This window comes from Sinocyclocheilus anshuiensis, unplaced genomic scaffold (assembly GCF_001515605.1).
Source record: "Sinocyclocheilus anshuiensis isolate Anshui unplaced genomic scaffold, SAMN03320099.WGS_v1.1 scaffold420, whole genome shotgun sequence".
NCBI classification, from domain to species: Eukaryota; Metazoa; Chordata; class Actinopteri; order Cypriniformes; family Cyprinidae; genus Sinocyclocheilus; species Sinocyclocheilus anshuiensis.
The window spans coordinates 113,443-127,658 of record NW_015557082.1 but is presented as its reverse complement, the minus strand read 5'-3'; the positions used below and the strand labels follow the sequence as shown (position 1 = coordinate 127,658).

The 14,216-nt window shown below is 33.6% G+C and overlaps 1 protein-coding gene across 3 annotated transcripts in view; it reads left to right on the top strand.

Annotated features, from left to right (window-relative positions):
* Nucleotides 1-13,125, top strand: part of LOC107676979 (guanine nucleotide-binding protein subunit alpha-11-like) — a 19,662-nt gene extending 6,537 nt beyond the window's left edge. The window contains exons 4-8 of one of the 3 annotated variants that reach the window (XM_016471752.1): nt 883-1,037; nt 2,440-2,568; nt 5,428-5,557; nt 7,152-7,305; nt 12,791-13,125. In XM_016471752.1, coding sequence (XP_016327238.1) covers nt 883-1,037; nt 2,440-2,568; nt 5,428-5,557; nt 7,152-7,305; nt 12,791-12,993 — 771 coding nt within the window. In that variant the 3' untranslated portion in view covers nt 12,994-13,125. Of the gene's footprint in view, nt 1-882; nt 1,038-2,439; nt 2,569-5,427; nt 5,558-7,151; nt 7,306-8,939; nt 9,656-12,790 lie in introns of those variants that run through there. The other 2 variants (XM_016471753.1, XM_016471751.1) reach the window with 2 other exon arrangements.
* The last annotated feature ends 1,091 nt before the right edge of the window (nt 13,126-14,216 follow it).

The window sequence follows — 14,216 nt, the reverse complement described above, 5'->3', positions numbered from 1 at the left end:
AGTCCAGCCCGGGGTCGTCACATGTGGTTGCCGCAAGCCCGCCGGACGCTCCTTCATCAAATCCGCCAGACGCGCCGTTCTCAAGCCCACCGGCCGCCGCTCACTCAAGTCATATGTATGTGTGACGCTTTTTCATTGTGAAAGTGAAACTACTTTGTTTGGCCTTCCAAAAGAGGACACGACTAGAAATAAGTGGTTAAGTTGTATTTACAACACTGCTCCAGAACAGTTTAACATGTGAAATGTGTGCAGCACATTTTATGGAGGACTGTTTCCTGATCCTGGGAGAGTAGCCTACAATGCCGGCTGCTCTGACTCAAAGACTGTAAGTACGTTTTTTATATTTAAAGAATTAGCCACTGACGATTCAAACGTGAGTTTTTTGGGCAGTGTAGAGTAGCACTTGTTGTTTGTCATTTCTCCGATCACAAATGCAAACATGGTTTTATGTTACGCTCCGGCCGGACAGGGCATCACAGTATGGTAAGGGGCGTAACATTTCCGTCACACGCTTGAGGTATTCGGCCAATCACAACGCATTGGATAGCTGGCCAATCAGAGCACACCTCGCTTTTCAGACTGATGAGCTTTGTAAAAATCGACGCGTTTCAGAAAGGTGGGGCATAGAGGAGAAACAATAATGTACAGTATGTGGAAAATAATGTTTTTTTTGAACCTTAAACCGCATAAACACATTTCATTACACCAAATACACCAAATAATGTTCTTTTTAGCAGCATCATATGACCCCTTTAAACAGACAAATCATCAACCTTTATGAAAAGCAGTCACAGTCGTCCTTTCAAATAGAGCAGAAATATAGAAAGCATCCACAAAATATTGATATAAATAAACCTCATTTGTTGCTATTGATATCCATAGATATATGGGAAACAGTTTCAGGAAGTGGAGATCCGTCAGATGGCACACTTGGACAGAATGTATGTAGACGCTATCCGCCGACTTTGGGCTGACGAGGGTATCAAGGCCTGTTACAGTCGTCGTAGAGAGTACCAGCTTCTGGACTCCACAGAATAGTGAGTATATGTATCAAAAAATAAACTTGGACGGGGTGATCAGAACCCTGACACGAAGCCTTATATCATTCTAAAGGGGTTGATTTTACAATAATGACCAGTTACTGTATATTATACTGTATATTAGCATGTTTATTACATGAAAACATAATAAATAAATAAATATATGTGGCCATGATATATTAATTTGAGAGACAGCAGAATACTACAAGAAGTTTGAATTTTAATATTTATTATATATTACATTTCTGTTGAATGTAGTATTTGAAGCATGTATGTTCTTAGAATTAGAATTAGAATGATAAATTAATGATGATATAATCTAATATATAAATTAATTTATTTGTAATGTTATATTATGATATTAATTAATTAAATCTAAAATGATCTGTATTAATTATTATTAATATACTATATTATTAATAATAATTTCTTATATTACATGAATGAATAAATTAAATTGTATATATATATATATATATGTAATGAAATGTAGTATTTCTATTTATGTTTTATAATTAGAATATAATTAAGTATTTATATTATTTATAGATGTTATCTATTATATAATTTTGTTAGCTAATTTATTTGTAATATCATATTATGATATTTATACAATTTTATATGATTAGTATTAGAATAAGTTATATAACTACAGTAATAATGTTAACAAATATATTTCTAACATATTAAAATGACTGTTATTAAATCAGTACTAACATATAATATTAATACTAATATATTCATGCTAGCAAGAATTTTAGCAGTTATTTTTTGGTCAAATGTTTATGTATATAATGTTTATGATCAAAACCCCAAAATGGTTTGTGCAGATCCACATAGCACCATTGGAGGGCAATACAGCGGTATCTTTAGACAAGCATACAAGTCCAAACAAGTCAGTACTGCAGTAAACCATTCGGTTGCATTAAATATTAATGAGTTTTCTTTCTGTTCTCTTCTTTGACAACTGATGTGATGTCTTTTATTTTAGTCATATATTATTAACACATTTTCTCTTTTCAATTGTTATAAGATGAATAATGTGTGTTTTTGTTTTAATGCGGTTAATGCTCACTTGAAGCCTTGAATTAAGGCAGTACTGCTTATTGTTAAGCACATTTCCTGTAAAGTACATCAGCGTGTTCTTGTTAATCGTTACCTAATCACTCCTTTACACAGTTCTGCATGTCCTTCACATTCTCTCCTCCTGCTTCCCTGATCGTGTTTTCAGTTCTACAAACCTGGCCATGATAAGATACACAAACAAACCAGGACGTTTAATTAAACTGCTGTCTAAAGCACAAACAGCAATAAAGCAAAAGGCAAACATCATGGCACTTTATCACACTCACACAGTTCTGAAATGTTACACTGAAGTATGTTGGATATTTTTTTTTAGCTATATGGCAAATTTGGACCGTATTGCGGCCCCAGACTTCATCCCCACAGCCCAGGATGTGCTCCGAGTCCGATTCCCCACCACAGGCATCAATGACTACTCCTTCAGTGTGGAGAAAATCACCCTCAGGTACCGTAATGGACATAATTTATCGAATTAAAAAATTTCATTTTTACACTTTGTCTTTTTTTTTTTTTTTGCTAAAATTTGCTCACTCTCAGGCCATCCAAGATGTAGATGAGTTTGTTTCTTCATCAGAACAGATTTGGAGAAATGTAGTATTACATCACTTGCTCACCAATGGATCCTCTGCAGTGAATGGGTGCCGTCAGAATCCAAACAGCTGATAAAAACATCACAATAATCCACAAGTAATCCACACCATTCCAGAACATCAATTAACATCTTGTGAAGAAACAAATCCATCTGTAAGGCGTTTAAACCATCACTTCTGGCCATAATCAATAATAACACTTCCTCCAGTGAAAAAGTCACCTCATCTGAATCAGGAGAGAAATATGCACATATCAAGAACAGTTTACAAGTGAAAACAGTTCAAAACAAACATGTGAGTAACAAATATATCAAAAAACAAATATGGATTTTGATGTGAGATGACAACAGGAGGATGGTCTTTTTCACTAGAGGAAGTGTTATAATGGATTGTGGACTCATATTTTGGCCAGAAGTGCCAAAACCCAGAGCTTTTCACTTCACAAGACATTAATTGATGTTCTGGAGTGGTGTGGCTTCTCCAAATCTGTTCAGATGAAGAAACAAACTCATCTAAATCTTAGATGGCCTAAGGGTGAGTACATTTTCTGCAAAATTTCATTTTTTTTTTTGCACTCATATTTTATTCAGAAAACTTGAAAACATTTTTATAAAGAAAGATGATGTGAGTCGAATACCTGATGCAACCCTGTATATTTTGAGCAGGGCCGGAGTGGGAGTCATTTTCAGCCCTGGAGTTTCATGCCTTAGAGCGGCCCACTTTAGTTCACGACTGACTATAGCTATTACAATAATGTAATTAAAACTTCAGTATATACTGTAAGTCTGCAATAGCGCACTGTTCTCTACAGACTTGTAATTCATTATATTTTTCTACAGCTTTGTTTTTTTAATTATTATTATTTTACTGGCCTTTTTAGCGCCGCCTTTGCGCTGTCTATTATACATTTTTTAATCTATTATTTTTTGCTCGCATATCTCCAACAAAATATTCATTATAAAATCGTGACTGCACAAGTAGTGTAGTAATTTAGGAGGCGAAAATACAGTGAAATTACATACATACAAACAGAGCCGATCCTAGACTTCTGTCAGGAACACTATCGTCAAAGATGATTAACAATTAGCATACAGTTTGGTTATATATGAATGCTTAGATAGGTGTTGTATTCCCATAGGTTGATGGGGATCAGCTGAGAGTCAGCTGATGCGAACTTGACTAACGCCAGAACTAACGCTACGCTAGATTTCTGGGGGCCCTACACAAAACTGTCGGGGGGGATGGGGAAAGCGGAAAGTGCTTGAGAAACAGTGGGCCCTATCATACACCCGGCGCAATGCGGAGTTTTTTGCTAGTTTCAGCCCGACGCAGTTGTCATTTTCACGTCCTGCGCCACATTGTTTAAATAGGAAATGCATTTGTGCACTCATGGGCGTGCTGGTCTGAAAAAGAGGTGTGTTCAGGCGCATTGCTGGCGCGTTGCTATTTTGAGGCAACTGAAATAGACTGCAAATAGACCAACAAAAAACATGGTCTAAAGTCAATGGCGCAGTAGTTTTTTTGTTATTTAAAGAGCGCGTTAGTATAGGCGGGTCCACAGCGCGCATACACTTTGCTTATTACACACGCAGGGATGCACAGCAGCACACAAACATGCCAAATATTACAAATTAAAGGACTGCAATGTAAAAGATTATTATTGTGTAGGCTACATAAATGTAAAAATGCCTACATGTCATAATGGATAGTCATTGCATGTATCAGAATTAGGCTACCTATTTGCTCATGCAGGAGCAGCTCCGTTTCATCTCTGGAGACACGTTCTGTCCTTGCGCTTGCAAATTCCGCCGTGTAAATAGCAAATACGCCATGGCACAACAGGCTCTTAAAGGGAATGGGAGATGAGACTCTTATTGAAGTGGGGTATGAGTGGTTATGAACGAATGAATGAAAAGCATTTGTCCGTGTTTTACTCCATCTCGAATCACGCTCTCGGAAAGCGCTTGAGAAACAGTGTCTATTCCGCGGCTCAGTAAGCTTTCAACTCGTTTATTTAGTCTGGAGCAAGACTGTACGACATTCACATTACATGATTTAACTGATCTTTACGTAGAAAGGGGCGACAGCGCACCGCATTAAAAGAAATGACCATTCATGTCTTCATGACCGCTGGCCAAATTCAAAAACGAAACTAAAATTAAATCACCTTTGAGAGCAAGGGGGCCCTACGCAGCTTATTTTGCGTATAGGGAGGATCGGCTCTGCATACAAATGGCAAGAAATTTGAAAGCATAACAACTGTATGTCTATGAAACGTCTATGCACTTAAATTTTTTTAACTAAAATGGCTATTATTGCAACCATATAGCCTATGAATGAATGAAAATGCATATTTTTCAATTAAAGAAAACTTGTGGGCTGAGTGTGGGCTGCTTCTGGTGCTTGGATTTCTACTTCAATAATATGAGGTCCAAGTTTAAGAATGCGCTAGAAGTAACATTTTTTAACATGTATTTTCCTCTCTATTTAACAGCCTTAACTTACAATAGTGAATAGGGAATTTTCCCGGTGCTCCCGATTAGCCAAGCCGGGCCTGATTTTGAGGTAGACATGTTTGATATATGACAGCAAGGAAGTAGGAACAAATGATAAGGGTTGACGGTTAGTGTTTAATGTTTTTGGTTTAAACAGGAAGTTTCAAGAATAAACAACAGAATTTAATCTCGGTTTTACCAATTTTTTTTTTTCTGAAGGATTGTGGATGTGGGTGGCCAGAAGTCAGAGAGGCGGAAATGGATCCATTGCTTTGAGAATGTGACATCGCTAATATTTTTAGCCTCACTCAGCGAGTACGACCAGGTGCTGGAGGAGAATAACAAGGAGGTGAGCGTCTCCTTCGCCCCAGTCTGTCTGAATCTCTCTTGTCCTAGTCGATTGTATATTTGGGTCTGGACTTGGATCAGTACTGAGGCATATTTCACTGCAACTCAAAGACAAAAAGAAATGTGCACGCTTCTAATTTGCACAAAGATATAAAGCCTATTTTTAAAATCAATAACTTGTTGTGACTGTCATTCATTAGCTAACAAAAACTAATTACTAACTAAAATGTTAATTAAAATGAAAAATAAAATAAAGTACTAATATAAAGTATAACTTATTTACTAAAAATAAATAATATACAAATGATAAAAATATTTATTTATTTATATTATTATATATTTATAGCAGCTAAATAAACTAATAACCCGGCTGCTGTGATGTCTGTTAATCAAGGAACAAAAGAAAAAAAGAGGAAATCAATAACGTTTGTAGCTTTAAGGGTTAATCTATATTTAATTTAGAATTTAGTGTTTAATAACTTCATTCAATTTCTGTATATTTTACTACTTGCTGAAAGGCACAGGTAAATATGACGTATATTATAATGGGTTTATGTGAAGATTGTTTTAAGTTCACAAGTTATTTTTTAAATCTTAAATATTTTTACTATAATGTTGAAGGGCTATAGTCAATGGTTAAATATTAGGGGAAAAAATAACAATTTTATAGAGACATATTGGTATTGGTATCAGTGATACTCACCTTCAGTTATAAAAAAGATGCCACTAAACAAATATTAAAAATATACTGTCTTTATGTTGTTTCTACATTAATTTGAAGATGGAATGTGACATTATTGCAATATAAAAGTATATTAAAAAACTTTAATATTAGATGGGATTAATCACAATTAATTAGTTTTTTTTAATCGATTGACAGCACTAATATATATATATATATAAACAAAAACTAATAAAAATGATAAAAGCACACAAAAATGACAAATTAAAGATAAGATAACAGAAATGAAAACTTCACTTACAATTAAAAATTTAAATAAAATATAATAATAAAACCACATTTAAGAGATTAATAAATAATATAATAGTATATAATAAATAAGTATGTTCAGCAATGAAAATCATCTATACATGCTTTTTTTACGACAAAAGCATAAAATAAAATTCAGTATAATAGTTAAAGTTACATTTATTTTTGTATTACATTAGTGTACTAATTTAATAAATTAGATTATCATTATTTAAATAATATTAAATAAGCATGAATTAAATTCACTACAACAAATACCAAACACTATTTTTTTCATATTAAAATAGGCTACTGACAGATTTTAATTGTCATGAAAATAATGTCACAATGCAAAACATCTCAATGGCCCTAAAATAGGCTTAATTTTATTAATGCAAAAGCTTTTTTCTTTTCTTTTTGTTTCTTTCTTTTTTTTTTGACATTGAGGTGAAACACGACCCAGACATTTCTAGACAGATTCACATTCTATTGTTTCACGTTTGTTTGCACCTTCCCTGAAATGCTCCTTCCTGTTCTCTTCCCATGCCGCACTGATAAATTGCGTAATCTCTTGTCTCTCATTTAATTACCTTCTGCTGTGAATGCTTGCTCTCTCCGGCTCCAGAACCGCATGAAAGAGAGCTTGTCACTCTTCTACACCACCATCCACTCGCCGTGGTTCGCCAGTGCCTCCATCATCCTCTTCTTAAACAAGATGGACATCCTGGAGGAAAAGATCAAGACGTCAGACCTAAAAACTTACTTCGCAGGGTTTGACGGTATGGAAATAAGTATTTGTGCACCAACAATTCAGTAAATCAACCCCAACCTGCCCCTTGAAAAACAATATTATGGGATGAGAATATCAGGCTGGCTAGGAAACGGAATTGACAATGCAGTTGGAACAGGTTTTGCTTCACAGCAGATGGTGGAGGACAGATATTAGTTTCTTAGTGCTGATATGGAGGCAGTATTCGTGGAAATGGCCCCAGTTTGATCGCTTTAGATCTCTCGCCCTCTACCCCTGTTACCAACGGCAACCAAAAAATAGCCAATTCCATGCATTTACAGGCGTTTACCGTGCATTTACTCTCTGATAGGAGTAGCTCCATCTTTGAGATTTAAAGATAGACAGCCTGTTATGGTTAAATTTAAAGAGACAGTACGCCTAAAAAGACAAATTCTATTGTGATATATTATTAAAGCAATAAGCCCCAAGAAGCCGTGGTTTACAGTGAATTTATAACAGCTAAGGGGCGTTGTTAGGAACGATGCGAAGCAGAGTGCCTAAAACCCTCTTAGCTGTTATAAATTCACTGTAAAGCACAGCTTCACGGGGCTTATTGCTTTTATAAAATGGTTATTCCATATATGTAGTAAGGTTTCACAAAATAAAACAGAGCAAATAAAGTGTAATGATATAAATAAAAACAGTATTCTTCCACCAAACAATGTAGTTCCTCAGAAACAGTTGTGGTTCCAACAAAGGGGTTGCCGAGCAACACACAGAAGTAAACAAAGGTGTATGTTTGTAGAGTAATTTACAACAGCTTCGAACGCGGCTCAACCAGCAAATTTATTCTATTAATATTTAATTATATTGTATAAATTATTTAATTATATTCTGGTGATGGCAAAGCTAAATTTTCAGTGTTACCATTCAAAAGTATCAGAGGTATGATTAAAAAATAAATAAAATAAATAAATAAAATGAAGAACGCAATACTTCTATTCAGGTAGGATGCATTAAATTGTTTACATTTATAATGTTACAAAAGATTTCGATTTCACAAAATGCTGTTATTTTAAACGTTGCGTTCATCAAAGGATCCTGATGAAAATGTATCACACTTTCCACAAAAATATCAAGCAGCACAACTGTGTTCAGCATCGATGATAATAAGAAACGTTTCTTACTCGGCATAATCAGTATATTAGAATCATTTCTGAAGGATCATGTGACACTGAAGACCCGAATAATGGCTGCTATTTTAACCTGCAATCATTTTTACCGAACAAATAAATGCAGAAATAATCAAGCTATTTTTTGATTAAATCAACCCAGCCTTGTTTGGAAAAGAGTTGCGTGAACATTCTGCTAAATATCTCCATTTGTGTTTTACAAAAGAAAGTCAGTCAGACAGGGCCAATAGAAGATGACAGTCATTTCTGAGTGATCTATCCCTTGAATACAACATCAACCCAATGAAACGGCTACGAACTTTGAGCTCTAAAAGGGTTAAATATTAATTCTTAATAGTGATTTTAAAAATGTTTGCTTAGATTCTTTCTCTCGGCTTACTTTATTGGTCCCGCCTCTATAATTTGCATGTGCTCCTCACAGTTCAATCCCTCTTACCTTCCAAGCTTGCACTAACTCCTCCCCTCCTCTGTGGTTTGGTGCCACCTTCAGGCAAACGGCGGGACGCGCAAGATGCCATGGACTTCATTCGCAATATGTATAAACAGAGGGCCGTGAGTGCTGAGACAAAGGAGTGCAAAAACATCTACCCTCACTTCACCTGCGCCACGGACACCAATAACATCCGGAAGGTTTTCAATGACGTGAAAGACACTGTCCTTATCAAGTCTCTGCAGGAATACGGAGTGCTCTGACGGATACGTAGTGCTTCTGCCAACCTAATAAACTGAGCTTGGAGGGACACACAATTGATGGCTTGATTTGTTTTTCCTTGTGCCACCTCTATGCAGCCTTCCTTTTCTTTGTCTTTTGCTCCATCTATTCCTATATTCCTACTTTTTTGTCATTTTGGTGGATTAAAACATCAGATTCTTACGATATGACACACTTTCTTCAAACTAGATCATTGCAAGTCACCTACTTAAAGAGACATCACTCTGAAGGAATGAGGAAGCTGTGGCTGTCACAGGAACGCCACACAACAGGCAGATTTTCAGCGTGTTTTAGTTTCGAGGGGGTGGCAGGAATTTTACACTATAGCTGCTGGCAAGAATGAACTGAGAAATAGAAAGCAACGTTTGGCTGATCTGTACTGGAGAACAGTACAAATATTTACATTACATAAATTATTACAAATATAGAGTTTCTTTTCAAATAGGACTAAAAAGTAATATGGAAGCCTGTTTCTACCACAGAATAAATAAATAAAAGATAATGAATAATAAATAAGCATAGAAAATATAACCTGCTATCTCACAATTCCGACTGTATCGTGAGAAATAAACGTACAATTCTGAGAAGAAAAGTCTGAAAATGTACAATATAAACTCGAAAATTGTGAGAAGTCGCAACTGCTAAACGGTTACACTTTATTTGAAGGCGTCCTTGTTACAGTGTAATTATACATTTAAGTACTGAGTAATATTTTTATATCACAATAATGAGAAATAAAGTCAGAATTGTGAGATAAAAAGTTGCAATTACCTTTTTATTCCTTGACAGAAACAGGCTTCCATAATTTTCTTTCTGTAACATGGATTCATTATTTTTTTATTACACAAACAGAAGCCAAATTGTTACAAAGAAGTTGGGGTCTTAAATGAAAACTCTTTCAAGTAAAATGTCACTGTTTGTAATCTGAAATATTTTTTGGTCCCACTTTATATTAAGTGGCCTTAACTACTATGTGCTTACGTTTAAATTAATCATTTGGTACAATGTACTTATTGTGTACATACATGCTTTTGCATTGTACTTATATTGTAATAAATACCTACATGTAATTACATCTGTAATTACACTATTGACCATCCCTTACACCTTAACCCACACTTAAACCTACCCATATCACCAAACCTGTCCCTAACCTCACCTGTATCCAGCCTCAATAGCAGCAGAAGTGTTTTGCAATACAATATGAACACAATAAGTACATTGTACTTATTTTTGGATGCAAGTACATAGTAGTTAAGGCCACTTAATATAAAGTGGGAACCATTTTTCTTTACAAACTATTTTATTTTAGAGCAAGAAATACTCATATATTTGCTCAAAATGGAGATAATACTGTTACTTTCATGTCAAATGTATGAATTTGTTTATATATACACATTATGATGTGTATACATTTGATATATATAAAAGTATAGTTCTTCTGGTAGTTTTGATGGTCTGTTTGTTGTGTATAATAATAGTATCTTTACCACATAACTGTTATTAGTTAATACACAACCTTGTTACAGTGTAATTATACATTTAAGTACCGAGTAATATTAATTAACTACATGTACTTACTTACTATATGGTTAGGGTTAGGATTAGGGTTTGGCTTAGGGTTACTTGTGCGTAATTATGCATAATTTATTGTTATTATAGCAAGTGTAACGTGTAACAAGGACACCTTAAAATAAAGTGTTACCAAAAAAAGTACGAATTGTGAGATAAAATCACAATTAATTTTTTTTTTTATTCCATGGTGGAAATAAAAAAAATAAAAAGATTGGTGAGATGTAAACTCAGAATTGCGAGAAATAAAGTCAGAATAGATTTTTTTCTTGGAATTGCAAGTTTATATTTATATATTGCAATTTTATATATAATCTGAAATATTTTTTGGTCCCACTTTATATTAAGTGGCCTTAACTACTATGTGCTTACGTTTAAATTAATCATTTGGTACAATGTACTTATTGTGTACATACATGCTTTTGCATTGTACTTATATTGTAATAAATACCTACATGTAATTACATCTGTAATTACACTATTGACCATCCCTTACACCTTAACCCACACTTAAACCTACCCATATCACCAAACCTGTCCCTAACCTCACCTGTATCCAGCCTCAATAGCAGCAGAAGTGTTTTGCAATACAATATGAACACAATAAGTACATTGTACTTATTTTTGGATGCAAGTACATAGTAGTTAAGGCCACTTAATATAAAGTGGGAACCATTTTTCTTTACAAACTATTTTATTTTAGAGCAAGAAATACTCATATATTTGCTCAAAATGGAGATAATACTGTTACTTTCATGTCAAATGTATGAATTTGTTTATATATACACATTATGATGTGTATACATTTGATATATATAAAAGTATAGTTCTTCTGGTAGTTTTGATGGTCTGTTTGTTGTGTATAATAATAGTATCTTTACCACATAACTGTTATTAGTTAATACACAATGCATATATATATATATATATATATATGGTTAATTTAGTATTAATTTATACAAAACTTGGGTTAGCTGTTAAATTGTAATTTAAGCATTTAAATTGACCCAATCCATCTGCTGTAATTAAAATTAGACACTACATAATTTCTAATACTAGTGTGCTCACTATGAATCAGTCAGGAAAGAATACATTTTTTTTTTTTTGCAATATGTTTAAAACTGGAAATTTAACTTAAGGCCTTTATGTTTATAAATATCACCAAGAATCAACTACACGTAGACACTTTCCATGAATAAAGTACAAAAATACAAATACAAGTTGTTTTCTATCCTTCTCAACAAATGGTTGATGAAAAGGGGTGGTTTATCTTAAAAAAAAAATATCGATTGTAAACCTCCGAAGGTAAACAATTTAATTATTTATTAATTTTGTTTATTTTCTGTTAGATTTTTCATTCTATTTATGTGATTTGCAATTGTTGCAACGGTCAACAAAATTTGACAAACCTGTTACCATTAAATTCTTTCTAAATAGAATATAAATACAATTTACTTTTAACTTTTCTTATTTCTTACCGATAAAAATGAAAATGAACATCAAATTGAGGGGGAAAAAAATATAAAACCTTTTGGATTAGGATTTATGTACTGATAAACATAAATTTAATTTTAGATTTCCCTCAAATCTAAAAAAAAAAAAAAAAAAATTATCTTTTCACAATAAACAGGGTAACAGGGTTGAAGTTTGAGTTTTATGGATTCAGTTAACACTACAATTTGTATAAAAATTGAGAAAATGTAATGAGATCATTTACTTTGCATGCTGTAGGCCTGCTATAGAAAGTGCTGTTATATGTTATATAAAAATGATGTTATATAAAAATAGTTTATAAGTAACATATCTAATAGGTCTTAAAAATTGTATTTTTGCCTCTAATGCTTTTAAAAAACCAAAGTGTACCCTATACATGGAAAGTGCCTTTAATTTTAGCATTGATGAACTGGTTTTCTGTTTTCTGAGGTGAAATTTAAAATCTTTTGTTCTTTTTTCCCCTCCTTTTCTATACTTTGTTTTGGTTACATTTTCTATTTCCTTTTTTGTTTGTCTTTTTTTTTATCCAAACGTTTTCCAACTCCACCCTATTATGATGCCAGGCAAAAAGCGAGACGAGAATGACGCGATGGACTACATCAGTGCCCTGTACCTCGAACAAGCTTTAAACCGTGAAAATCGAGTACGGAAGTGCATTTACAGACACTTCACCTGTGCCACCGACACCGACAACATCCGCAAGGTCTTCGATGATGTCAAGAGAACCGTTCTCATCAAGGAACTGCAGTTATATGGTATGCTTTAAGATGCAGAGCGGCTTCATCTCACATGCAGACAATCTGAACTGATTAACAATTGTTAAGATCACTAGATATGTTCTAACATGGTTGAATACAGTTGATCTTAACTTCACTGACTGATTAATTGCACTTGCATTTGAAAATATTTTGTTACATTTTGCATCTTTACACTGAAATTAATTTCTATATTCTACCAAAACAGAATATCACAAAATATGATAAAGTGACAGAAATATTTGTTGAAATTGATCAACAAATTGAATTGAAACTTTTTGATTAAACCGTTTGCTAAATGAGAATCAAGTACTTCATGTGTTTATATTTGCACACAATAGATCAAATAAGTATTGAGCTCTGTAAAGTCATCTATATAGTTAAAATGATGCAAAAAAAGATGTTGCTTTGGTTTTAATAGGATAAGAATTCATTTTTAAATTAAAAATTTGACTGATTGATTGATTGAGTGATTGATTGATTAGCTTAGTTTTACCCAAGTAATAATATTTTTTATGATGGATTTTTATAGTTTAAGATTGAAAGTCTGGGACAATGGTACAACAGTAAAAGACATTTCAATGAAAACAAAATAAATTTTAAGAAATGACCATTATTTACCTTCATATAATTACCTTCGCAGCATTATTTATTTACCAGTATTCTTTTTAATAGTTAATTTTTAACTATTTTTGAATTTTTCGGATCATCAGTCATCAACGCTTGGGTAAATATTGGTCACAGACACAGAGATTTATTTTAAATTTCACCAATTATTTTTTATTTTAAATTTCAAGCTGATTACTCACTAAAAACTCCCACGGATTATGTTTTAATGCCATTTCACGTCTTATTTTGACTTGACAAAGTGGTTATAAAAGTGTGAGTTGTTTACTTTTTTATTAGTCTTTCCATTAACAGCATTATATTGCTCATTCAGACTGATTCGTGAATACGGGAGGCAAGATTTATCGCATGAACCAATCATAGCCAATCATAACATCCAATAATATCGCAATGGAGGCATTGCCTTAACATGACTTTCACTCATTCATTCTCTATTTCCCCCCACTAAACTTACGGCACACTTTAGGGGGTCTGTTAAAACTCAATGGGCTCAGGGGAGGCGAGAGAGACCTTACTGCTGGTGCCGCAAGTTGGACAGTGTTTCTTTAGAAAAACGAGTCATTTTTACACCTTTTAATGTTTTATTTTTGTACTACGATTTTTTTTC